The sequence below is a fragment of the Anomaloglossus baeobatrachus genome, chromosome 7 (genome assembly GCF_048569485.1).
Source record: "Anomaloglossus baeobatrachus isolate aAnoBae1 chromosome 7, aAnoBae1.hap1, whole genome shotgun sequence".
In the NCBI taxonomy this organism is placed as follows: Eukaryota; Metazoa; Chordata; class Amphibia; order Anura; family Aromobatidae; genus Anomaloglossus; species Anomaloglossus baeobatrachus.
In genome coordinates this window covers 249712165-249737733 of record NC_134359.1, presented here as the reverse complement: position 1 = coordinate 249737733, position 25569 = coordinate 249712165, and the positions used below count along the sequence as shown (strand labels likewise).

Genomic DNA, 25569 nt, shown 5'->3' with positions numbered 1-25569 from the left:
AGGTATCCCGGTCTCCAGCCTGGAGAAGGGCCATAGCCATTTGAAGAAGGCTATCCGAGCCTCCCAGGCTCGGTGGAATGGCACGTGGTGATCTGCGGCCCGCTGCGGAGCCTGGTGCTTCACTGTCCATTGCAGAGCGGAGGGCTGGCATCTGGCTCGTTGAGGAACCTTGGGCGAGCTCCTCCTCATCTTGTCCAGCAGTGCCAGGTTGTGCAATGTCCTCGGCAGAACGGCTTTCTGGCGTCGAGCTCCTGGAGGGCTCGTGGACAACCTCCTCATCGTCTCTGGCCTGAGCATCGGCCATTCCTTTGGCTTTGCTCCTGGTGCTATCAGCCATTCTTGCAGACTTTTGGTCACTGGCACAGAACTGACACCTGATGCGCCCACACACCTTACAGTATCTGCACTCTGACACTCTAGTGTTGAGCTAGTCTGAAGACCCCAGCAGCCACAGCTGCTGCAGGCAGTCTTTAGTGTCTGGGAGTATGGGTCTCACACTCACACACACTATTATCTCGATCCCACCGCTTGCCACCAATATGTCACGAACCACCGGGGGGGGTCACTCAGAAATCCCCCGCGCTGGCTACCAGTACGTCACAATCGGGGGGTAACAAGTGGGGGTCACCCCTCCTTTATACCTCCCGACCGACAGACAGAGCACGTGACGCGCTCTCTAGCGCCCCTCTTATAGTCAGGCCAATTATGGAATTGCCCGACAATAAGCAAGGAGGCCGCTATACTACTTATGCCGATTATTGAAGGGTCCCCGGTGAGAGTAGGGTATATATTCCCCCGACCTCCGCGGGCGGAATATATAATATCTTCCCGAATCTCACTGGCCTCCCCACAATAACCCTTGGCACAATTCGCTGCCACCAACCGATTTACGGTAACTATTAGCCGAACACACAGACGTGGGATTCAAGATCGAGATAACAGAACAGCCCAAGATTAATTATATAATTTAATCGCCTAAAGCACACTAGAAACTACAATATATACAATAGGGAATCTACAGAATATACATATGTCAGAGTACAGTTACAGATAAAGCATGGGTTACGAACAGGTATACAATTACATCAGTTACCTTGTGTGTCTGGCCACAGGGGGGCGCTGTAGACCAGGTTTCTAGGATTCTTCCTCACAGGTCTTTCCCAACCAGGCCCCCGAGCAGAAGAACCCTGGAAAATGGCCGAAGTAGGGTTATCAACCTGGGCAGATTCAGGTCCCCTCCTACCTTAGTGACCTCACAGGGAAGCACTGCCACTCCCCCTGCATGGATCAGAATTATCCAGCAAAGGGGATTTTGGCCATAACTGTGCCTGGGAGCGTCGTAGACGGACGCCAATGCTCTCATTGTGACAGTTATGAATTTAGCTGCAGAACGAGGGGACTCATGACCTGTCTACGAGTTCCCATATGGCTGATATCACGTTTGGTGTGTTTCCCAATGTCCTACTTCCATAAAAAGGGTGTGCCAGCATCGTCCACATGCGGAGACACCATTGTTATGGTTGCCATATTTATCGGAAATATGGCTTGCGAGATATGAACCATTTTTTACTGGAGTCGTTCTGTCTGGCTATTTCCAGAGCCTTGCTAACTAGCTAGCAGCCCCCGCTACAGAGTCACGGCAGGGAGTCATCCTGGATCCATTGTCCTCACATCATCTCATCTCCATATCAGAGGAGATGGCCATGAGTTGTGTAAGTGGAATGTGACACCTTCCAGATGCTGTACATTTGGAACAAGAAGGGAGGGGGGCACTGCCAGGGAGTGATGAGAGCAATTATGACTTCTCGTCATAATTCCTCTTCATATCCCAGGCTTTACCTCACAGCACCTGAGAACACAGGTAGGCCTCCGAAATGGTGGACCTGATCCAACGGGCTAAGGTCGGCTTAGAAGCAGAGAGGCCCTTGCGCCGACCTGTGGTTAGCACAAAAAGAGAGGTGCACCGCCTAAGAGCAGCGGTGCGAGACACATAGATCCGGAGCGCCCGCACCAGATCCAGAGTATGCAACGCTTTTTCAAAGCGATGAACAGGAGCCGGACAAAAGGAAGGTAGGGTAATGTCCTGGTTAAGGTGGAAAGGAGAAACCACCTTAGGGAGAAAGTCCGGAGTCGGACGGAGAACCACCTTGTCTTGATGAAAAACCAAAAAAGGTGACTCCGAAGAGAGCGCAGCTAAATCAGAGACTCTCCTGCGGGAAGTTATGGCCACTAGAAAGACCACTTTCTGTGAAAGACGAACCAAAGAAACCTCCCTAAGAGGTTCAAAGGGGGGTTTCTGCAAAACCGTGAGAACCAAATTGAGGTCCCAGGGATCCAAGGGCCGCCGGTAAGGCGGAATGATGTGAGACGCACCTTGCATGAAGGTGCGGACCTGAGCCAGCCGGGCGATACGCCGCTGGAACAGCACTGACAGAGCCGAGACTTGTCCCTTGAGAGAGTTGAGGGACAATCCCAGCTGCAGACGGGACTGTAGAAAAGACAGAAGGGTCGGCAAGGAAAAAGGCCAAGGAGAATGGCCGGAAGAGCGACACCAGGACAGGAAAATCTTCCAAGTCCTGTGATAGATCTTGGCAGAGGAAGACTTACGGGCCCGAGTCATAGTGGAGATGACTTCAGGGGGGATACCAGAAGCCGTCAAGATCCAGGACTCAAGAGCCACGCCGTCAATCTGAGAGCCGCAGAATTCTGGCGGAAAAATGGACCTTGTGAGAGAAGGTCTGGACGGTCCGGAAGATGCCACGGCACCTCTACGGACAGATGGAGCAGGTCTGGGTACCAAGCTCGCCTGGGCCAGTCCGGAGCAATGAGAATGACTCGACGGCCCTCCATTCTGATCTTGCGCAGAACTCTGGGCAAGAGAGCTAGAGGGGGAAACACGTAGGACAGACGAAACTGGGACCAGTCTTGAACCAGAGCGTCCGCGGCGAATGCCTGAGGATCGTGGGAGCGAGCCACGTAAACCGGAACCTTGTTGTTGTGACGGGACGCCATTAGGTCCACATCCGGAGTGCCCCACTTGCGGCAGATTGACTGAAACACTGCCGGATGCAGGGACCACTCGCCACTGTCCACGGTTTGACAGCTGAGATAATCTGCTTCCCAGTTTTCCACGCCTAGGATGTGGACTGCGGATATGGTGGACTTGGAGTCCTCCGTCCATTGAAGGATGCGTTGTACCTCCAACATTGCCAGGCGGCTGCGTGTCCCGCCTTGGTGATTGATGTAGGCAACTGCTGTCGCGTTGTCTGACTGGACTCGGATGTGCTTGCCCGCCAACAGGTGGTGAAAGGCTAGGAGAGCTAGAAGCACAGCTCTGGTTTCCAGCACATTGATCGAGAGGGCTGACTCGGACGGAGTCCAAGTGCCCTGCGCTCGGTGGTGGAGACATACCGCTCCCCAGCCGGACAGACTGGCATCCTTGGTGAGAATCACCCAGGACGGGGTCAGGAAGGAGCGCCCCTGAGACAGAGAGAGGGGCCGAAGCCACCACTGAAGAGAGCTCCTGGTCTGTGGCGACAGAGCCACTAACCTGTGCAAGGAGGAAGGCCGCTTGTCCCAACAGCGGAGAATGTCCAGCTGCAGTGAACGCAGATGGAACTGGGCAAAGGGAACAGCCTCCATTGACGCCACCATCTGACCCAGCACCTGCATTAGGAAAGACCCGTCCTTTTTGGGGACTAGGAAGAGATTTGAGTAGAAACCTCTGAACCGTTCCCGGGCGGGAACCGGCACAATTACTCCGTTGGCCTGCAGGGATGCCACGGCCTGAGAGAAGGCGGCGGCCTTGGAGCAGGGGGGAGTTGACAGAAAAAATCTGTTTGGCGGACTGGAAGAGAATTCTATCCTGTAGCCGTGGGAGATGATATCCTGCACCCACTGATCGGAGACGTGTTGAAACCACACGTCGCCAAAGTGGGAGAGCCTGCCACCGACTAAGGACGTTGCTGGCGCGGACAGATAGTCACGAGGAGGCTGCCTTAGTGGCAGCAGCACCTGCGGTCTTCTGTGGACGCGCTTTTGTGCGCCAGCTGGATTTTTGGTCCTTGGCAGTGTTAGTGGACGAGGCCGAGGGCTTAGAGGACGACCAGTTGGAGGAACAAAAGGAACGAAACCTCGACTGATTCCTACCCTGGACAGGTTTCCTGGTTTTGGTTTGTGGCATGGAAGTACTCTTCCCGCCAGTAGCTTCCTTAATAATTTCATCCAGCTGTTCTCCGAACAGCCGGGACCCAGCAAAAGGGAGCCCCGCAAGGTACTTCTTAGAAAAAGCATCTGCCTTCCACTCTCGAAGCCACAAGATCCTGCGGATAGCGAGGGAATTAGCCGAAGCCACCGCAGTGCGGTGAGAGGCCTCCAGCATGGCAGACATGGCATAGGATGAAAAGGCTGAAGCCTGGAAGTTAAGGCAACCATCTCAGGCATAGATTCCTTAGTGAGGGAATGCATCTCCTGCAGAGAAGCAGAGATGGCTTTGAGAGCCCACACTGCTGCAAAAGACGGGGAGAACGAGGCCCCTGCCGCCTCAAATACAGATTTGGCCAGAAGGTCAACCTGGCGGTCTGTGGAATCCTTAAGCGAGGTGCCATCAGCCACTGAAACAACGGTCCGGGCTGAGAGTCTAGACACTGGGGGATCTACCTTTGGTGAATGAGCCCACTCCTTGACCACCTCAGGTGGAAAGGGAAAACGGTCATCAGAACCACGCTTTGGGAAGCGTTTGTCAGGGCAGGCCCTGGGCTTGGTCACAGCGGCCTGAAAACTGGAGTGGTTAAAGAACACACTCTTTGTCCTCTTAGGCGAGGTAAACTGGTGCTTTTCTGCCAGAGAAGGTTGTTCCTCTGATACTGGCGGATTGAGATCCAGTACAGAATTAATGGACGCAATCAACTCACTAACATCCGAGTCACTTTCGGACAGATCAATGGGGCACATGGAGGTAGTCTCCGAGCCCCCAGTAAGGGCATCCTCCTCATCCTGCGAGTCAGCTTCTGAAACCGAGCCGCGGGACGAAGGAGAGGGAGCCCTGCGTCTCTTTTTAGAAGGACGGGGCCTGGGACCAGATGATGAATCCTCTGTGAGCTCCGGTCCTGAGAGAGACCTAGCAGCAGAGGCACCCTGCGACGGGGGCTGATGCATGCTCAGCAGAGTCCTGGACAGATGTCCCATGGAGTTAGCAAAAGACTGGGAGATAGACCTGGTTAAGGATTCTACCCAAGCCGGGGGGTCAGCCACAGGAGCCGGAGCAGCCTGAGAGACCCCTGGGAGTGCGATTTCAGGCTGAGGCATCGTCAGGTTAGAGCAGGCATCACAATGTTGATAGGTGCTCGGTTCCGGCAGTAGGAGCCTACATGCAGTGCATACTGAAAACAGCTTTGGAGCCTTGCTCCTCGTGTGTGACATGCTGCTGGAGTGAGGGCTCTGTCAGAATGACCCCCAGAGAGTATATACAGAAGGTCCACAACCAGAGGTTGTGGCTTACCAGACCGCTGGAGCGGTTTGTGTGCCCTCCAGATCCCGAAGCCCGGACTCCCAAGCACCTCAGCAGGGATGCTGCAGACCAGTGGTGATCGCAGGATAAAACGCTGAGAAAATGGCCACCGGAGTGAAGAGAGGGGGCGGGACTCACTCTGAGAGCGGGATCTGGAGGGCCAAAGAGATTCACAGGGGAGGAGACATGTACTCAGTGAGGAGTGTCTCTCCCCTTTGTAGAACGGCCGCTGGGCGGAGCCGCGCTGTCCCTCTGCATGAATGACATGCAAGGGCAGTGAAACCGAAAGTAGGCCTCCGGCGAAGCCGGGGCCTGAATTTGAGCGGTGCGGCCGGCGCGCAGGCACCATCGGCACGGTTCTCAGGCGACAGCCAGAGAACCCATCGGAAATGTCAGAACAATCACTCAGCACACTCTCCCACAACAATAAAGTACAAGGGACCCCCATATATAAATGTCTCAGGTACTTAGCTTGCTGAGACGCAGGGTTCCAAGTCCCTGGGGGATGAGTGCTCCGGTCCAGCAGGATCCTGAAGGGCTGCGGATGGAGACCGGTCTCATGCCAAGCATGGAGAACCGTGCTGGCTCCCACTTCAAGCCAGAGCCCCGGAGGGATGGTGAAGGAGCACGGCATGTAAGGCTCCAGCCTGGGAATCAACCTTAAAAGCACCGCCGACACAGTGGGGTGAGAAGGGACATGCCGGGGGTCCAGGCTTGGACCCGCTTTTCTTCAAACTCTTTCCAAAAATGAAAAATCAGATGAGAATGCATGTGTGGATGTGACCTCCTGAACACAAAGCGATAAACTGGCTAGATCTGGCTGACCAGGGGGTGTATAAGCTCAGAGGGAGGAGCTACACTTTTGAGTGTAGTACTTTGTGTGTCCTCCGGAGGCAGAAGCTATACACCCAATGTCTGGGTCTCCCATAGGAACGATAAAGAAATAATTGATTGTAACCTTACCTTTGCCGTCTTCTCTTCTCTCCAGCAGGGGGCATCACGCTCATGCATGCTTACCACACATTGAAGCTGAGCCCCTGCCCTTTCCAGACACAGCAGTTGGATTGATCTTTCTGGAAAAAATTGCAGCATATTAGACTGAGATTTTAGCATGGAATGCAATCAGATGTCACCCTGTAATCCACATCTACATTTCAAAGTCTGAACAACTTGAAATCCCATAAAGACGTACGAGTTGCTCCCCTCCCCCTTCATTGTGTAGTTATGTCCCCCTTCCTGGCCACTTCCTGGTAAACATGTCCCCCATCCTGATATATATTTCCTACATTCTGGTATATTTGTCCACATCATGGCCCCATTCCTGGTAAATGTACCCCATCCTGGTAAATGTACCCCATCATTGTAAATGTATCCCATCCTGGCATGTTCCCCCATGCTGTCAAATGACCCCATCCTGGTAAATGTACCTCATCCAGGCATGTTCCATTATACTGGTAAATGTCCCCTTTCCTGATAAATGTCACCCTTCCTGTAAAATGTTCCTCATCCTGGCATGTTCATGTTCCCCCTATCCTGGCATGTTTTCCCCCATCCTTTCATGTTTCCCCCCATTCTGGTAAATGTATCCCCCATACTGGTAAATGTACCCCTTCCTGGCATGTTCCCCTTCCTGCTAAATGTACCCCATCCTTGCATGTTTCCCCCATCCTTGCATGTTTCCCCCATCCTTGCATGTTTCCCCCATCCTTGCATGTTTCCCCCATCCTTGCAGTCATGTTTCCCCCATCCTTGCAGTCATGTTTCCGCCATCCTTGCAGTCATGTTTCCCCCATCCTTGCAGTCATGTTTCCCCCATCCTTGCAGTCATGTTTCCCCCATCCTTGCAGTCATGTTTCCCCCATCCTTGCAGTCATGTTTCCCCCATCCTTGCAGTCATGTTTCCCCCATCCTTGCAGTCATGTTTCCCCCATCCTTGCAGTCATGTTTCCCCCATCCTTGCAGTCATGTTTCCCCCCATCCTTGCAGACATGTTTCCCCCATCCTTGCAGTCTTGTTTCCCCCCATCCTTGCAGTCTTGTTTCCCCCCATCCTTGCAGTCTTGTTTCCCCCATCCTTGCAGTCTTGTTTCCCCCCATCCTTGCAGTCTTGTTTCCCCCATCCTTGCAGTCTTGTTTCCCCCATCCTTGCAGTCTTGTTTCCCCCATCCTTGCAGTCTTGTTTCCCCCCCATCCTTGCAGTCTTGTTTCCCCCATCCTTGCAGTCTTGTTTCCCCCCCATCCTTGCAGTCTTGTTTCCCCCATCCTTGCAGCCATGTTTCCCCCATCTTTGCAGCCATGTTTCCCCCATCTTTGCAGCCATGTTTCCCCCATCTTTGCAGCCATGTTTCCCCCATCTTTGCAGCCATGTTTCCCCCATCTTTGCACGTTTCTCTCCATCTTTGCACGTTTCCCCCATCCTTGCAGCCATGTTTGCTCCGTGCTCTCCATGTTTGCCCCGTGCTCTCCATGTTTGCCCCGTGCTCTCCATGTTTGCCCCGTGCTCTCCATGTTTGCCCCGTGCTCTCCATGTTTGCCCCGTGCTCTCCATGTTTGCCCCGTGCTCTCCATGTTTGCCCCGTGCTCTCCATGTTTGCCCCGTGCTCTCCATGTTTGCCCCGTGCTCTCCATGTTTGCCCCGTGCTCTCCATGTTTGCCCCGTGCTCTCCATGTTTGCCCCGTGCTCTGTTTATATATCCCATGCTCTCCACGCCCCGTGCTCTCCATGCCCCGTGCTCTGTTTATATACCCCCTGCACTCCATGCCCCGTGCTCTGTTTATATACCCCATGCTCTCCATGCCCCGTGCTCTCCATGCCCCGTGCTCTGTTTATATACCCCCTGCACTCCATGCCCCGTGCTCTGTTTATATACCCCCTGCACTCCATTCCCCGTGCTCTGTTTATATACCCCCTGCACTCCATGCCCCGTGCTCTGTTTATATACCCCGTGCTCTCCATGCCCCGTGCTCTCCATGCCCCGTGCTCTCCATATATACCCCGTGCTTTCAATGCCCCGTGCTCTGTTTATATACCCCGTGCTCTCCATGTTTGCCCCGTGCTCTCCATGTTTGCCCCGTGCTCTCCATGTTTGCCCCGTGCTCTCCATGTTTGCCCCGTGCTCTCCATGTTTGCCCCGTGCTCTGTCTGTTTGCCCCGTGCTCTATATGCCCTGTGCTCTGTTTGTTTGCCCCGTGCTTTGTATGCCCTGTGCTCTGTTTGTTTGCCCCGTGCTCTGTCTGTTTTCCCCGTGCTCTGTTTATATGCCCCGTGCTCCCATGTTTGCCCCGTGCGCTCCATGCCCCGTGCTCTGTTTATATACCCCGTGCTCTCCATGCCCCGTGCTCTCCATGCCCCGTGCTCTCCATATATACCCCGTGCTCTCTCCATGCCCCGTGCTCTCCATATATACCCCGTGCTCTCTCCATGCCCCGTGCTCTCCATATATACCCCGTGCTCTCCATGCCCCGTGCTCTGTTTATTACCCGTGCTCTCCATGCCCCGTGCTCTGTTTATATACCCTTTGCTCTCCATGCCCCGTGCTGTTTATATACCCCCTGCACTCCATGCCCCGTGCTGTTTATATACCCCCTGCACTCCATGCCCCGTGCTCTGTTTATATACCCCCTGCACTCCATATATACCCCGTGCTCTCCATGCCCCGTGCTCTGTTTATATGCCCCGTGCTCTCCATATATACCCCGTGCTCCGTGCTCTGTTTATATACCCCGTGCTCTCCATATATACCCCGTGCTATCCATGCCCCGTGCTCTCCATATATACCCCGTGCTCTCCGTGCTCTGTTTATATACCCCGTGCTCTCCATACCCCGTGCTCTCCATATATACCCCGTGCTCTGTTTATATGCCCCGTGCTCTCCATGCCCCGTGCCCTCCATTCCCCGTGCCCTCCATGCCCCGTGCTCCCATGTTTCCCCCATGCTGGCACTGTCCCCACACCTTGGCACAGCCGCACACAGCTTAAAAATATAAAAAAAAAAAAAACTCACCTTCTAGCAGCAGCTCCACCGCGCAGACACAAGACACCGGTGCCACCTACTGAGTGATGCTCCTCCGTCTCCTAGGCAACAAACCTGCGGCCCAGGAGAGGAGGAGTGTCAGAGGGAGGAAAGATGTCTCCTCTGTTAAACACCACGTTGAGCTGCCGGCGCGATCATATCGGCAGTTCAACGTGGCTCAGTGTGGCAACAGCGCGCGTGCCAACACAAAGGGCTCTGCGTGCCCAGTGTGACACGCGTGCCATAGGTTCGCCATCACTGTTCTAGGGTGTATAAAAAGAGAGATTAGATCCCGGGATCCCAACGTATTGTTACCCCTCTATAAGTCACTTGTAAGGCCACATCTGGAATATGGGATTCAGTTTTGGGCTCCACATTTTAAAAAGGACATTCAGAAGTTAGAGTCAGTTCAAAGGCAGGCAACTAGACTATTACAAGGAATGGAGGCCTCCCGTATGATGACAGGTTGGAAAAGTTAGATATGTTTAGCTTAGAAAAAAGACGTCTCAGAGGAGATCTCATTTATATGTATAAATACACGTGTGGTCAATATAAAGGACTGGCACATGACTTATTTCTTCCAAAGACAGTACTAAGGACCAGGGGGCACTCACTGCGAGTGGAAGAAAAGCGATTCCGACACCTAAATAGGAAAGGGTTCTTTACAGTTAGAGCGGTCAGACTGTGGAATGCCGACCACAAGAGGTAGTAATGGCAGATACTATAACAGCTTTTATATCAGGGCTGGATGATTTCCTCACTACACACAACATTGTTGGTTATAAATGACTTAGTGACTAAATGTAGAACTGGTGGAGGAAGGTTCAACTAGATGGACAGAGGGCTTTTTTCAACCTAAGTAAATATGTAACTATGTAACTATATTTCCAGCAAACTACTGTACAGGCTGGATATGTGACAACACTGAATCCTGATCTTTGTGCTTTGTCAGCCCATCAGGACTCCTGAGTGCAGCAAGTTAGAACAGCAGGTACCAAAAGAAGAGGCACCAAGAAAAGGAAGAGCACCGGTCACAGTTCACACAGCTGTCCCTGCGTTATTATCTCCACTCTCATCACCCCCAATATTACCCCCTAATATGACGTACAGCGGCGCACACAGCCGGACACTCACAGGACGCAGCACAGCAGCACAGCAGCGCTCAGTGCGATCACACGTGCGATCCGTCCATCTGCGATCGATTCCTCAGCCCGGGAAGCTGGGACAGACAGGAGCAATGGACGGCCGAATCGTCGCATGATAATGACGTAACGGAAATGGTGTTTACAGTGGGGAATTTGAAAAACAACGTCGCTGCTGAAAGAAGAGGACGAGGAGGCGGAGGCTGAGTAGTGAGGCCGGGGACAGTGCGGAGGCCTGACTGTGCGACATTCACTCACCTCTCATGGAGATCGCCCCTTACTAACCGGAGGCTGAGGGGGTAAGCGGGCTGCCTCTCTTATTGGGGGGGTATGCGGGCTGCCTCTGTTATTGGGGGGGGGGGGGGGGGATATGCGGGCTGCCTCTCTTATTGGGGGGGTATGCGGGCTGCCTCTGTTATTGGGGAGGGGTATGCGGGCTGCCTCTGTTATTGGGGAGGGGTATGCGGGCTGCCTCTGTTATTGGGGAGGGGTATGCGGGCTGCCTCTGTTATTGGGGAGGGGTATGCGGGCTTCCTCTGTTATTGGGGAGGGGTATGCGGGCTGCCTCTGTTATTGGGGAGGGGTATGCGGGCTGCCTCTGTTATTGGGGAGGGGTATGCGGGCTGCCTCTGTTATTGGGGAGGGGTATGCGGGCTTCCTCTGTTATTGGGGAGGGGTATGCGGGCTGCCTCTGTTATTGGGGAGGGGTATGCGGGCTGCCTCTGTTATTGGGGAGGGGTATGCGGGCTGCCTCTGTTATTGGGGAGGGGTATGCGGGCTGCCTCTGTTATTGGGGAGGGGTATGCGGGCTGCCTCTGTTATTGGGGTATGCGGGCTGCCTCTGTTATTGGGGTATGCGGGCTGCCTCTGTTATTGGGGAGGGGTATGCGGGCTGCCTCTGTTATTGGGGAGGGGTATGCGGGCTGCCTCTGTTATTGGGGAGGGGTATGCGGGCTGCCTCTGTTATTGGGGTATGCGGGCTGCCTCTGTTATTGGGGAGGGGTATGCGGGCTGCCTCTGTTATTGGGGAGGGGTATGCGGGCTGCCTCTGTTATTGGGGAGGGGTATGCGGGCTGCCTCTGTTATTGGGGTATGCGGGCTGCCTCTGTTATTGGGGAGGGGTATGCGGGCTGCCTCTGTTATTGGGGAGGGGTATGCGGGCTGCCTCTGTTATTGGGGTATGCGGGCTGCCTCTGTTATTGGGGAGGGGTATGCGGGCTGCCTCTGTTATTGGGGAGGGGTATGCGGGCTGCCTCTGTTATTGGGGTAAGCGGGCTGCCTCTGTTATTGGGGGGATATGCGGGCTGCCTCTGTTATTGGGGGGGGGGGATATGCGGGCTGCCTCTGTTATTGGGGGGGATATGCGGGCTGCCTCTGTTATTGGGGAGGGGTATGCGGGCTGCCTCTGTTATTGGGGTATGCGGGCTGCCTCTGTTATTGGGGAGGCGTATGCGGGCTGCCTCTGTTATTGGGGAGGGGTATGCGGGCTGCCTCTGTTATTGGGGAGGCGTATGCGGGCTGCCTCTGTTATTGGGGAGGGGTATGCGGGCTGCCTCTGTTATTGGGGAGGCGTATGCGGGCTGCCTCTGTTATTGGGGAGGGGTATGCGGGCTGCCTCTGTTATTGGGGAGGGGTATGCGGGCTGCCTCTGTTATTGGGGAGGGGTATGCGGGCTGCCTCTGTTATTGGGGAGGGGTATGCGGGCTGCCTCTGTTATTGGGGAGGGGTATGCGGGCTGCCTCTGTTATTGGGGAGGGGTATGCGGGCTGCCTCTGTTATTGGGGAGGGGTATGCGGGCTGCCTCTGTTATTGGGGAGGGGGGTAAGCGGGCTCACATTTAGGACAGTAATACAGAGATGGTGGCCAGTCGCTTGTCACTTGCTGCACTCTTCTCCCCTCTGCCATTTCTGCTCTGGGGTGAGGACTCTGTCATTCATATATCTCTGGGCTTCAGTTTTGCTGCAATTTCTTTGTCGCTCCATTGGGAGACCCAGACAATTGGGTGTATAGCTTCTGCCTCCGGAGGCCACACAAAGTATTACACTTTAAAAAGTGTAACCCCTCCCCTCTGCTATACACCCTCCCGTGCATCACGGGCTCCTCAGTTTTTTGCTTTGTGTGGAAGGAGGCACACATTCACGCAAGCTCCACGTTTTAGTCAGCAGCAGCTGCTGACTATATCGGATGGAAGAAAAGAGGGCCCATAACAGGGCCCCCAGCATGCTCCCTTCTCACCCCACTCTGAGTCGGCGGTGCTGTTAAGGTTGAGGTATCCATTGCGGGTACAAAGGCTGGAGCCACATGCTGTTTTCCTTCCCCATCCCTTAGGGGCTCTGGGGAAGTGGGATCCTGACCGGTCATCCAGACACTGGGACCGGTCTCCCTCCGCAGCCCCTGGGGGAATCTGCCGGACAGGAGACGGAGTATCGTCAGGGACATGGCCCTGCATCCACAGGTACTCTGTGTCCCCGTTGGGACGGCGCATAAAGCACCTTGGGCCCAGGCGCTGCAGCAACTGCGGCGTGGGTATGGGTCCGGGACTACCGCGCCGACCGTGCACTGCCGGCCGGCCGCGGTTTTAACTTTAGTCCCCGGCTTTTGCGGCCTAGTATGGGATTCTCCCGCCCCCAGGCCTGCCAGTCAGGGAAAAGGGCGGGACGGTCGGTATGACGCCGACAGTGAGGGCTGGAGTACACTGAGCTGTCCTCCGCCCCCCTCACTACTCACGCTGGGGCACCAGATTCCCGCACTTTTTGTGACTACGCCCACGCCTCCCTCCTCCTCAGAGAACGCCGTCAGCCATGTTTTCAGCAACTTCTGGCTGCAGCTGAGGGAGACCCGGGGCAGGGAATCTGGTGGCCACAAGCCACATCCGCAGCCCCTGGGGGAATCTTCCGGACAGGAGACGGAGTATCGTCAGGGACATGGCCCTGCATCTACAGGTACTCTGTGTCCCCGTTGGGACGGTGCATGAAGCACCTTGGCTCAGACGCAGCTGCGACTGCGGTGTGGATTTTTTGTCTGGTACTACCGCGCCGACCGTGCCTGTTTGCCGGCCGCGGTTTTTACTTTAGTCCCCGGCTTTTGCGGCCTAGTGTGTTAAACTCCCGCCCCTGAGCCTGCCAGTCAGGGAGAAAGGCGGGACGGTCGGTATGATGCCGACAGTGAGGGCTGGAGCGCACCTCGCTGTCCTCCGCCCCCCCTCACTGATCACTATAGGCCACCAGATTCCCGCACTTTTTGTGACTACAGGGACAGAGCCCTGCATCATAAGGTACTCTGTGTCCCCTGAGGGACGGTGCATGCAGCATCTGTGTTACAAACGCCGCAGCGGTTGCTGACTGGTTTGTGAGATTGGGACTACCGCGCCGACCGCGCCATGTTTGCCGGCCGCGTTTTTAAATTTAGTCCCCGGCTCTTACGGCCTAGTGCCATATACTCCCGTTCTCGGGCCTGCCAGTCAGGGGTAACGACGGGACGGCCGACTGGACGTCGGCAGGGAGGGCTGGAGCATACGTTGGTATCCTCCTTCCCCCTCACTGAGCACTGGGGGGGCACCAGTTTTTCAGGTGCTGTCCCCCCCTTGGTGCCGCAGTGTATATATATATATATATGTTTATTTATATGGTATATGATCTCACTGTTCGGCAGCATTATTTGTTTTTGGCTGTATACCCTCACTGATTACTCTGCGGACGACATGCTGTTGTCTGCTCTTAATGAGTAAAGGTCCAGTCACACTAAGCAACTTACCAGCGATCCCAACAACGATAGGGATCGCTGGTAAGTTGCTAGGAGGTTGCTGGTGAGCTGTCACACTGCGACGCTCCAGCGATCCCACCAGCAACCTGACCTGGCAGGGATCGCTGGAGCGTGGCTACACGAGTTGCTGGTGAGCTCACCAGCAACCAGTGACCAGCCCCCAGTCTCCTAGTTACAGCACACATCAGGTTAATTAACCCGATGTGTCCTGCAGCTAAATGTGCACAGAGCAGGGAGCAGCGCACAATGCTTAGTGCTGGCTCCTTGCTCTCCTAGTTACAGCACACATCGGGTTAATTACCTGATGTGTGCTGCAGCTACATGTGCACAGAGCAGGAGCCGGCACTGACAGTGAGAGTGGAGGAGGCTGGTATCAAAGGTAAATATCGGGTAACCAAGGACAGGGCTTCTTGGTTACCCGATGTTTACATTGGTTACCAGCCTCCACAGAAGCCGGCTCCTGCTGCCTGCACATTCAGTTGTTGCTGTCTCGCTGTCACACACAGCGATCTGTGCTTCACAGCAGGACAGCAACAACTAAAAAATGGCCCAGGACATTCAGCAACAACCAACGACCTCACAGCAGGGGCCAGGTTGTTGCTGGATGTCACACACAGCAACATCGCTAGCAACGTCACAAAAGTTGTTCGTTACCAGCGATGTTGCTAGCGATGTTGCTTAGTGTGACGGGGCCTTAAGGGTGCCAAGGCACTGGCTTATTTTACAACCGGTACCTCTTGTGCGGCTATATTACAGGCACTGCACAGATGACAGCGACAGAGTTTCCATGATGAAATCAGCAAATCTCTGAATAGCTTTCACATCACAGGACTCTGTCTATGGACAGGGGGTCTGCTAAGATACTGGAAGCCTTGCAGTCCAGACCGATACCACAGGGCCAGGGAGCTGTGAGTTCATCGCTCCCGGGTCCCTCTGGGTCGGTACAACATCCTGGGGTAACACCCAGATCCCACGGTGAGAACTCCGTCACGGACCGCGGCCTATGATAGGCTAAGCGGGCCCGCTGGGAACCTTCCCCGAATTCATCAGGAGTGCGTGTTTTCCATCACTCTAACTCCAGAGGGGCCGTCCAGTAGCACAGAACTTGACGGACAAGCGCTTACTAAGCGCCTTATTGACACGCGTTACCCTTTTCCCCCCTGACGTTGTTAAGGGTTGGGCTCAGTGTCACAGGGTGGATCCTCCAGTCTCTAGGCTGGCGGCTAGATCCGTAGTATTAGGGGCAGATGTCCATCTCTCACGAATGCCACTGACAGGCAAATAACGCTTATGATGAAATCCATCTATGAAGCCATAGTCGCATCTTTTGCTCCAGCCTTCGCAGCCGTGAGGGCACTCCAAGCTATCTCAGCTTCTCTGGCTGAGATTATTGCGGTTGCACATACCTCTGCCACGCAGGTTGTGTCCTTCACTTCTCAGGCGTAGGTTTTTTCGTTCTACGCCATGAACGCCGTTCCTGGACTTTGCGAGCCGTACAGCGGTAGCATCCACCAATTCAGTGGCAGTCTGCAGGGCCATGTGGCTACCTGAATGGAAGGCAGGCTCTGCTTCCAAGAAGTTCTTAACCGGTTTGCCATTTTCTGGCGACCGTTTGTTTGGCGAGCAATTGGATGAAGTTACTAGACAGTCTCGTCCTTGCCCCAGTCCAAGACCGATGGGTGAGAGACATTCTGTCTCACGGTTACAGGATACAGCTCTGCTCTCGTCCTCAGACTCGTTTCTTCAGAACATCTCCGCCCCCCGAGTGAGCCGATGCACTTTTTCAGGCGGTGAACACTCTGAAGCCTCGATGTCACAAGGAGACTTCCTAGCATCAATTGACATCAAGGATGCTTATCTCCATGTGCCGATCGCACCCGAGTTTCAACGCTTTCTGCGTTTCGCCATCAGGGATGAACACCTTCAGTTCGTGGCACTGCCATTCGGCCTGGCGACAGCCCCACGGGTCTTCACCAAGGTCATGGCAGCAGTGGTGGCGGTCCTACAGGGCCACTCGGTGATCACTTACCTAGACGATCCTCTAGTCAAGACACCCTCCTGGGTGGCATGTCAACACAACCTGACCATTGCTCTGGAGACTCTCCAGGGGTTCGGGTGGATCATCAAAATTCCAAGGTCAAAACTGACACTGACCCAATCACTGACTTATCTCGGGATGGAGTTTTATACTCTCTCAGCGATAGTGAAACTTCCGCTGCATAGTCAGCGTTCACTACAGACAGGGGTGCAATCTCTCCTTCGGGCCCAGTCACCCCTTGAGGTGCCTCATGCACTGTCCCAGGAAGATGGTGGCAGCAAGGGAGGCAGTTCCCTTGCGCAGTTTCGTCTGCGTCCGATTCTATCGGACACCGCAAATGGGGCAGGAGGTCGACGTCCCTAGACAAGAACGTCTCTCTTTCCCTTGCAGCAGAACCTCTCTTCAGTGGTGTCTTCTTTCCACTTCCTGGGCGAAGGAAAAAATCCTTCCGGCCCCCAGCCAGGGCTGGGGTCACGACGGACGCGAGTCTGTCAGGGTGGGGAGCGGTCTTCCTCCACCACTCGGCTCAGGGAACCTGGACTCCGACAGAGTCCTCCCCTCGGTTCAGTGTTCTGGAGATAGGGGCAGTGGATCTAGCCCTAAAGGTGTTCCAGCGGTAGCTGGATGGCAGGCAGATCCGAATTCAGTCGGACAACGCCAAGGCAGTTGCGTACATCAACCACCAGGGCGGCACACGCAGTCATCAAGCCTTCCGAGCAGTTCGGCGGATTCGGCTGTGGGCGGAAGCCACAGCCTCCACCATCTCCGCAGTTCACATCCCGGGCGTAGAAAACTGGGAAGCAGATTTTTCTCAGTCGCCAGGGCATGGACGCAGGGGAATGGTCTTCACCAGCACGTGTTTCTAGAGATCTGTTGCCGTTTGGGAACGCCGTACGTCGATCTAATGGCGTCTCAGCACTACAACAAAGTCCCGGCATTCATGGCTCGGTCCAAGGATCATAGTGCTCTGGCGGCAGACGCGCTAGTTCACGACTGGTCGCAGTTTCGACTGCCTTATGTATTTCCTCCTCTGGCACTACTGCCCAGAGTGTTACGCAAGATCAGGTCAGACTGTCGCCGCGCCATCCTCGTCGCTCCAGACTGGCCGAGGTGATCGTGGTACCCGGATCTGTGGCACCTCACGGTGGGTCAACCGTGGACTCTCCCAGACCGACCAGACTTGCTGCCTTAAGGGCCATATTTCCTTCTGAATTCTATGGCTCTAATCCTCACTGTGTGGTGGCTCCTAGCGTCATCAGGGATATCTCCAGATGTCATTGCCACCATGAGACAGGCCAGGAAACCAACGTCCGCCAAGATCTATCACAGGACTTGGAGGATCTTCTTATCCTGGTGCTCTGATCAGGGTTTTACTCCCTGGCCGTTTGCCTTGCCCACTTTCTTTCGCAAAGGATGGCATTCCTAGTGGCAGTCACATCACTCAGAAGAGTATCTCAGCTGGCAGCGCTGTCATGCAAAGCCCCCTTTCTGGTGTCTCACCAGGATAGGGTGGTTCTACGTCCGGTCCCGGACTTTCTCCCTAAGGTATCCCCGTTTCGTCTTACCCTCTTTGGGTCCGCATCCAGTTCACCAATGTGAAAAGGATTTGCATTTATTAGATCTGGTGAGAGCACTCCGGCTCTACATTTCTCGCACGGCGCCCCTGCGTCGGTCTGATGCGCTCTTGTCCTTATCGCAGACCAGAGTAAGGGATTTCAGGTTTTCAAGTCAACCTTGGCTCGGTGGATCAAGGAACCGATTCTTGAAGCCTACCGTTCTTTTGGGCTTCCGATTCCTGCAGGGCTGAAGGCCCATTCTACCAGAGCCGTCGGTGTCCTGGGCATTGCGACACCAGGCTACGGCTCGGCAGGTGTGTCAGGCGGCTACCTGGTCGAGTCTGCACACTTTCACGAAACACTATCAGGTGCATGCCGATGATTCGGCAGATGCCAGCCTAGGTAGGCGAGTCCTTCAGGCGGCAGTTGCCCACCTGTAAGAGGGGGCCGTTTTTCGGCTCTTTTTATCAAGGTATTCTTTTACCCACCCAGGGATTGCTTTTGGACATCCCAATTGTCTGGGTCTCCCAATGGAGCGACAAAGAAGAAGGGAATTTTGTTTACTTACCGTAAATTCCTTTTCTTCTAGCTCCAATTGGGAGACCCAGCACCCGCCCCTGTTCCCTTCGGGCTGTTGTTCTTTTGTGTACACATGTTGTTCATGTTGAATTGTTCTTTTGGTTCATGGTTTCAGTTCTCCGAACATCCTTCGGATTGAATTTACCTTAGACCAATTTATAAGTTTCCTCCTTCCTGCTTTTGCACCAAAACTGAGGAGCCCGTGATGCACGGGAGGGTGTATAGCAGAGGGGAGGGGTTACACTTTTTAAAGTGTAATACTTTGTGTGGCCTCCGGAGGCAGAAGCTATACACCCAATTGTCTGGGTCTCCCAATAGGAGCTAGAAGAAAAGAAATTTACGGTAAGTAAACAAAATTCCCTTCTTTTCCAAAGAAGAATTACTTGTTCACCATTTTCCTAAACAATCCCCCTCCCCTGTCATATGATTTAAAGTTTCTTAATTCAGACATTTTTGTTCTTTTCCTCTTCGCAGGTAATTGTCCCGCACTCAGAATGACCACAAAGGAGCTGGCAAAGTAAGAGATGAAGTCTTTTCTGTTTTCTTTTTTAGCTCAATTGCAAACCAAATCTTCCAGTATTTAATGTTATTTTATTGATATGATGGATGTTTGTAGAATTTCCAGAGTAATAAAATCTCTTCTCTCGCCTCGACCTAGGCAGCTCGGTCTCATAAGGAGGAGCTCCAAGTTATCTCTGAAGACAAAGGCTTCCTGCCGCCCCCGATCTAGTGAGTGTCGATTCTCATCTCCTCATGGCTTTTAAGGGTTTTGTGCATTTTCTTATGGCGTTTTTAACCTTTTCTTTTTTTCTTTATCTTCTGTAGGTCAATTTTTTGACTATTTGATTGTCATTGACTTTGAGTCGACATGTTGGAAAGATATAAAGCATTACGGTCAGGAGATCAGTAAGTATCCCATAATACAAGAGACTTCTTCATTAAAGCATTATTCTCTTTACACTAAATGGGTAAAATAGCAAAATACTTGAGAAAACAAAGAAGTTTGCAATTTACCTGTTATTAAAATACTCTCCATTGTCAGGAGTATAGGGATTTTTAACTCTTTCCTGATATTAAATATAGTAGTACGTCTTCTTTGTGAACTTGTTATCTATCTGTCTGTCTATCCATATCTATCTACCGTATTTTTCGGACCATAAGACGCACCCTGGTTTTAGAGGCGGAAATTAAAACTTTAAGCAAAAAATGTGGGCATGACACACTGTTAGGCCGAGGCCACACGGGGGACTACTGTGATGCTCACATGACACTCGGCTCGCGCTGGCACCACAGTAGTAGTCGAGTGTCACTGCAACTGAGATCTGATCATGCGATCAAACCTCAGGTGCGGGGGGCAGACCGGCTCTGAGGAGGGGCGGGAGGGATTTATCTCCCTCTCTCCTCCGTTGCCGGCTATTGCCATTCTTGCCCTGCACTCGCAGTGCACCGGTGTAATGCGAGTGCAGTGCGTTTTTTTTTTTTTTTGCGTTTTTTTTTTCCCTCTCTCACCCCATAGACTTGAATGGGTGCGAGAGAAAGAAGACTCGCATTACAGACGTAGCATGCTGCAATTGTTTTCTCGGTCCGATTAAGGCTGAGAAAATAATCGCCCATGGGTGCTGGCACATAGGCTAATATTGGTCCAAGTGGGAATGCGATAAAACATCGCATTCCACTCGCTCTGATTTTTATGTCGTGTGGCTTAGGCCTTATAAGGCGAGGATCTGCTGCTGACACTGTCATGGGGGTAATGTCCCCAAATTCTCTACTAAGGTACCCCATCCTGGTATTGATCCTCCTGCCTTGTATATTATCCCCATCCTTGTATATATGTCCCCCATCCTGATAAATACCCCCAATCCTGATAAATACCCCCATCCTGGTTTGTGCTCCCATCCTGCTATATACCCCCATCCTGGTATATGGCCTGCATCCTTTGACACCCATAAAAACATAAACGTTTATACTCACCTTTCCTCGCTCCCCGATGCATCGCTCGTCTTCCTGTCTGTGCCAGCAGCAGTGCCGCTGACCTGTGTGGAGCTGTGCGCACAGCAATGGTGTGGAGCTGTGCGCACAGCAATGGTGTCATCGCTGTGCGCAGCACTCGCCACACACGTCAGCTGGCCGGCAGACAGGAGGACATCACGATGCTGCAGGGATTGGTGGTCGGTGAGTATAGTTATTCACTGTCCCACACGCTGATGATAATACGCAGGGAGCAGTGAATACAGCCGCACATGATCACTCCAGGCTGTAGGAGCCACTGATGATCACGTGCGCCGCCTGTTAATTATGCGCGCATCCCCTGCCCACCTTCCCGCCCACCTTTCAGCGCCGGCTTCAGTGCTGAGAAATGATGGGCGGGAGGATGCAGTGCATATGAAATGAGGCTAATGAGCGGGCCCACGTGGTCACGGTAGGCGCTGCTAGAGCCTGCTCCTGCCTCTGATGATCCGCTGCACCACAGCACCCTCATTCCCCTCAGCCATCGGACTATAAGAGGCAGCTCCCACTTTCCCCAAAAATTTTGGGGGAAAAAAGTGCGTCTTATAGTCCGAAAAATACAGTATCTATCTAACTTTAGATTTTTACTTCTAAGTGGTTGATGTCATTGGATGAGTCCTGGATTCTGTCACACACTGGTGTAATATATATGTATATATGTTCTTATTTCAGTTGAGTTCCCTGCAGTTTTATTAAACACGTCCCATGGAGAGATTGAGTCGGAGTTTCACACGTATGTGCAGCCACAAGAGCACCCAGTTCTTTCCGATTTTTGCACGGAGCTGACCGGAATAAAGCAGGTACCTGCGTTTATGTCTCATTAAAGGGTTATTTCCATATTGGCGACGTCACATTGATAGGCTCCTGCCAGGCAGGTGTCGTTCACTCATCCCAGTCATTAGAATAGGACGTGTGCACGTCACCAGACACTCACTGCCTCATCCCTTTAAAGGGAATCTGTCACCAGGTTTTTGCTCCCCCATCTGAGGGTAGCATAATATAGAGACGGAGACCCTGATTCCAGCCATGTGTCACTTACTGAGCTGTTTGCTGACATTTTGATAAAATCAATGTTTCTTTGTCGCTCCATTGGGAGACCCAGACAATTGACAATTGGGTGTATAGCTTCTGCCTCCGGAGGCCACACAAAGTATTACACTTTAAAAAGTGTTACCCCTCCCCTCTGCCTATACACCCTCCCGTGCATCACGGGCTCCTCAGTTTTATGCTTTGTGTGGAAGGAGGCACACATCCACTCATGCATTCTCATTTTAGTTATATCGGTTGGAAGAAAAGTGGGCCCCCACGGGGCCCCCCGGCATGTTCCCTTCTCACCCCACTACGTCGGCGGTGCTGTTAAGGTTGAGGTACCCATTGTGGGTACAAAGGCCGGAGCCTCATGCCGTCTCCTTCACCATCCCTTAGCGGCTCTGGGAGAAGTGGGATCCTGAGCGGTCATCCATTCACTGGGACCGTGCTCCCTCCGCAGCCCCTGAGGGAATCTGTCGGACAGGAGTTTATTTATCCTCAGGGACCGGGCCCTGCATCACTAAGGTACTCTGTATCCCCATGGGGGATGTGCATGGAGCGCCTTCATCCCGGACGCTGCAGCAGCTGCTTATTTGTGACGGCCGGCGGACTTCCGCGCCGACCGCGCCTGTTTGTCGGCCGCGGTCTTAAATTTAGTCCCCGGCTTCAATTGCGGCCTAGTAGCAAAACTCCCGCCCCCGGGCCTGTCTATCAGGTGTAAGGGCGGGACTGCCGACCTGACGTCGGTTGTGAGGGCCGGAGCATCCTGTATGTTTCCTCCCCCCTCACTGATCACTGTGGGGACCCCAGATTCCCGCACTTTTCTAGCGCCGCCCACGGCCCCACTCCTCCCCTGAGAGCTCCGGCAGCCATTTTCTTTTTCGCTCCTAATTGGGAGACCCAGACAGTGGGTGTATAGCTACTGCCCTCTGGAGGCCGCACAAAGAACTACACTTAAAAGTGTAAGGCCCCTCCCCTTCTGGCTATACACCCTCCCGTAGGAGTACAGATTCCTCAGTTTTAGCTTTGTGCGCAAGGAGGTCAGACACGCACGCATAGCTCCATTGTTTTTAGTCAGCAGCAGCTGCTGACTATGTCGGATGGAAGAAAAGAGGACACATATAGTGTCCCCAGCATGCTCCCTTCTCACCCCACTGTATGTCGGAGGTGTTTGTAAGGTTGAGGTACCCATTGCGGGTACGGCGGCAGGAGCCCACATGCTGATTCCTTCCCCATCCCTTTTTACAGGGCTCTGGGTGAAGTGGGATTTACTGGTCTCCAGGCACTGAGACCGGGCTCCATCTACAGCCCCTGGACAAGATGCTGGATGGAGCGGAGTACATCAGGGACATGGCCCTGCATCCTCAAGGTACTCTGTGTCCCCGTGCAGGCGCTCACACCGCAGCATGCTGGGTGTTGTAGTGCGCCGGGGGACATCAGCGCTACGGCGCTTGTGCCATGGCCTCATTCAGCTTAGCTGAAGCAGGCACACTTCCAGGAATCGGTCGCGCCGGCCGCTGGGACTGCGGCGCGGCTGGCACTTGTGGTGCGCCGGGGACTTCAGCGCGGCCCGCGCTTTTACGGCGGCCGCGCTGATAACTCGAGTCCCCGGCTTTTGCGGCCTGCTTCCGTTCGTTCCCGCCCCCGGACCTGCCAGTCAGGAGAGGGGCGGGACGCTGGCCAGTGCATCAGCACTGAGGGCTGGAGTCGTTTTTACATACTCCAGCCCTCACAATCGGCACAGAGGGGACACTGTTTCCCGCACTTTTGTTTAGGAACTCCCACGGACCGCCCCTCTCCACAGACGCCGGCAGCCATTCCTGCTGACACGCTGAGCTGCAGAGGGGAGCCGGGGAGACCCAGACAAGGAATTCTTCGCCTCTTACCCGCTATTCAGCGGGTGGTAAGCAGCCCTCAGGGCTCACCCCCTCTTGTGCCAGTAGTATTCTTAGTATTTTGTTGCTACAAATACTTGGTATTACATAGCGCTGGTCGCCCTTTGGCTATAGACTCTCTCACATTCAGAGAGCCAGCAGCATGTCGTCCGCAAAACGCAAGGGTGCCAAAGCACAGACATTATATGCTTCCTGCACCGCATGTGGGACTTTTCTACCGGCAGGCTCCACGGACCCCCATTGTGTGCAGTGCTCGGCCCCTGCGGCGCTTGCACAGCCGGGGCCTCTGCTGGACGTGACCCAGGGTGTACCACCTGTGAATGCTGTCCAGGTGACAGGCACTGAGTTTGCAGCTTTTGCTGACAGAATGTCTCTCACTATGTCACAAATTCTTGACACATTGCGAGCTAGGCCTGTACTTCAGGCCACGGACACTGTGCAATCATTGCCCCCTGGTCCCCCTCAGCTCCAAGCTCCGGGACGGGCATATACACCTCAGGGTGAAGACTCTGACTCGGACGATGGCCCCGGGCAGCCTAAGCGGGCTCGCTATGACGGGCCTTCACATTCATCTCAATGGTCAGGATCCCAGCGAGATGAATCTATGGGTGATGAGGCGGACGTAACTGATCAGGATTCTGATCCTGGAACCGCTCTCAATCTAGATACACCAGATGGTGACGCCATAGTTAATGATCTTATATTTAACATCAATAGGATGTTAAATATTTCCCCACCAGCTCCTCTTGTGGAGGAGTCAGCTTCGCAGCACGAGAGAATCCATTTCAGATACCCTAAGCGTACTTTAAGCACTTTTCTGGACCATGCTGACTTTAGAGACGCAATCCAGAAACCCCACGCTTATCCTGAAAGGCGTTTTCCTAAACGGCTTAAAGATACACGCTATCCTTTTCCCCCTGAGGTGGTCAAGGGTTGGACCCAGTGTCCAAAAGTGGATCCTCCAATTTCCAGGCTTGCAGCTAGATCCTTGGTTGCAGTTGAAGATGGAGCGGCACTTAAAGATGCCACTGACAGGCAGATGGAGCTCTGGCTGAAATCCATCTATGAAGCGATTGGAGCGTCATTAGCGCCTTCTTTTGCAGCCGTATGGGCACTCCAAGCTATCTCAGCCGGGCTTGCGCGAGTTGACTCCGTCACACGTGCAGTTGCCCCGCAGGTAGCACCATTGACCTCGCAAATGGCGGCATTCGCGTCGTACGCGATTAATGCTGTTCTTGACGCTACAAGCCGCACGGCAGTGGCGTCAGCCAACTCCGTTGTTTTGCGTAGGGCCCTGTGGTTGAGACATTGGAAAGCAGATTCTCATTCCAAGAAGTGCTTAACCAATTTGCCTTTTTCTCGTGACCGATTGTTTGGAGAGCGTTTGGATGAAATCATCAAACACTCCAAGGGTAAGGACTCATCCTTACCGCAACACAGACAAAACAGACCCCAACAGAGGAAGGGTCAGTCTGGTTTTCGGTCCTTTCGAGGACCGGGCAGGTCCCAATTCGCATCGTCAAAAAAGACTCAAAAGGACCAGAGACGCTCAGATTCTTGGAGGTCTCAGTCACGCCCAAAAAGGGCAGCCGGAGGAACCGTTGCCAAAACGGCGTCCTCCTGACTTGAGGTCTCCGATTCCCACACCCGCGGTCGGTGGGAGGCTTTCCCACTTTGGCGACATCTGGCTGTCACACGTCAAAGACCGTTGGGTGAGGGATATTCTGTCTCACGGGTACAGGATAGAGTTCAGTTCTCGTCCGCCAACTCGTTTCTTCAGAACTTCTCCCCCACCAGACCGAGCCGATGCTCTGTTGCAGGCGGTGGCCGCTCTAAAAGCGGAAGGAGTGGTGACCTCCGTCCCTCTTCAGGAACAAGGTCACGGTTTTTACTCCAATCTGTTTGTGGTCCCAAAAAAGGACGGATCGTATCGGCCCGTCCTGGATCTAAAGTTGCTCAACAGACACGTAAAAGTCAGGAGGTTCCGGATGGAATCCCTACGCTCCGTCATAGCCTCAATGTCTCAAGGAGATTTTCTAG

General features: G+C 53.7%; 2 protein-coding genes across 6 annotated transcripts in view; one reads left to right on the top strand and one right to left on the bottom strand.

The window, feature by feature from the left end:
- LOC142245375 (RNA exonuclease 5-like) overlaps positions 1 to 10739 on the bottom strand; it is an 87466-nt gene extending 76727 nt beyond the window's left edge. For 2 of the 5 annotated variants that reach the window (XM_075318027.1, XM_075318031.1), the window contains exon 1: positions 10656 to 10739. The gene's annotated coding sequence lies outside the window, so the exon portion shown is untranslated. Of the gene's footprint in view, positions 1 to 10629 lie in introns of all 5 variants that reach the window. The other 3 variants (XM_075318028.1, XM_075318029.1, XM_075318030.1) reach the window with 3 other exon arrangements.
- Positions 10740 to 10799: 60 nt separating this feature from the next.
- ERI2 (ERI1 exoribonuclease family member 2) overlaps positions 10800 to 25569 on the top strand; it is a 45015-nt gene continuing 30245 nt past the window's right edge. The window contains exons 1-5 of the mRNA XM_075318032.1: positions 10800 to 10962; positions 19073 to 19115; positions 19257 to 19327; positions 19424 to 19504; positions 21278 to 21405. Coding sequence (XP_075174147.1) covers positions 19093 to 19115; positions 19257 to 19327; positions 19424 to 19504; positions 21278 to 21405 — 303 coding nt within the window. The 5' untranslated portion in view covers positions 10800 to 10962; positions 19073 to 19092. The remainder of the gene's footprint in view (positions 10963 to 19072; positions 19116 to 19256; positions 19328 to 19423; positions 19505 to 21277; positions 21406 to 25569) is intronic.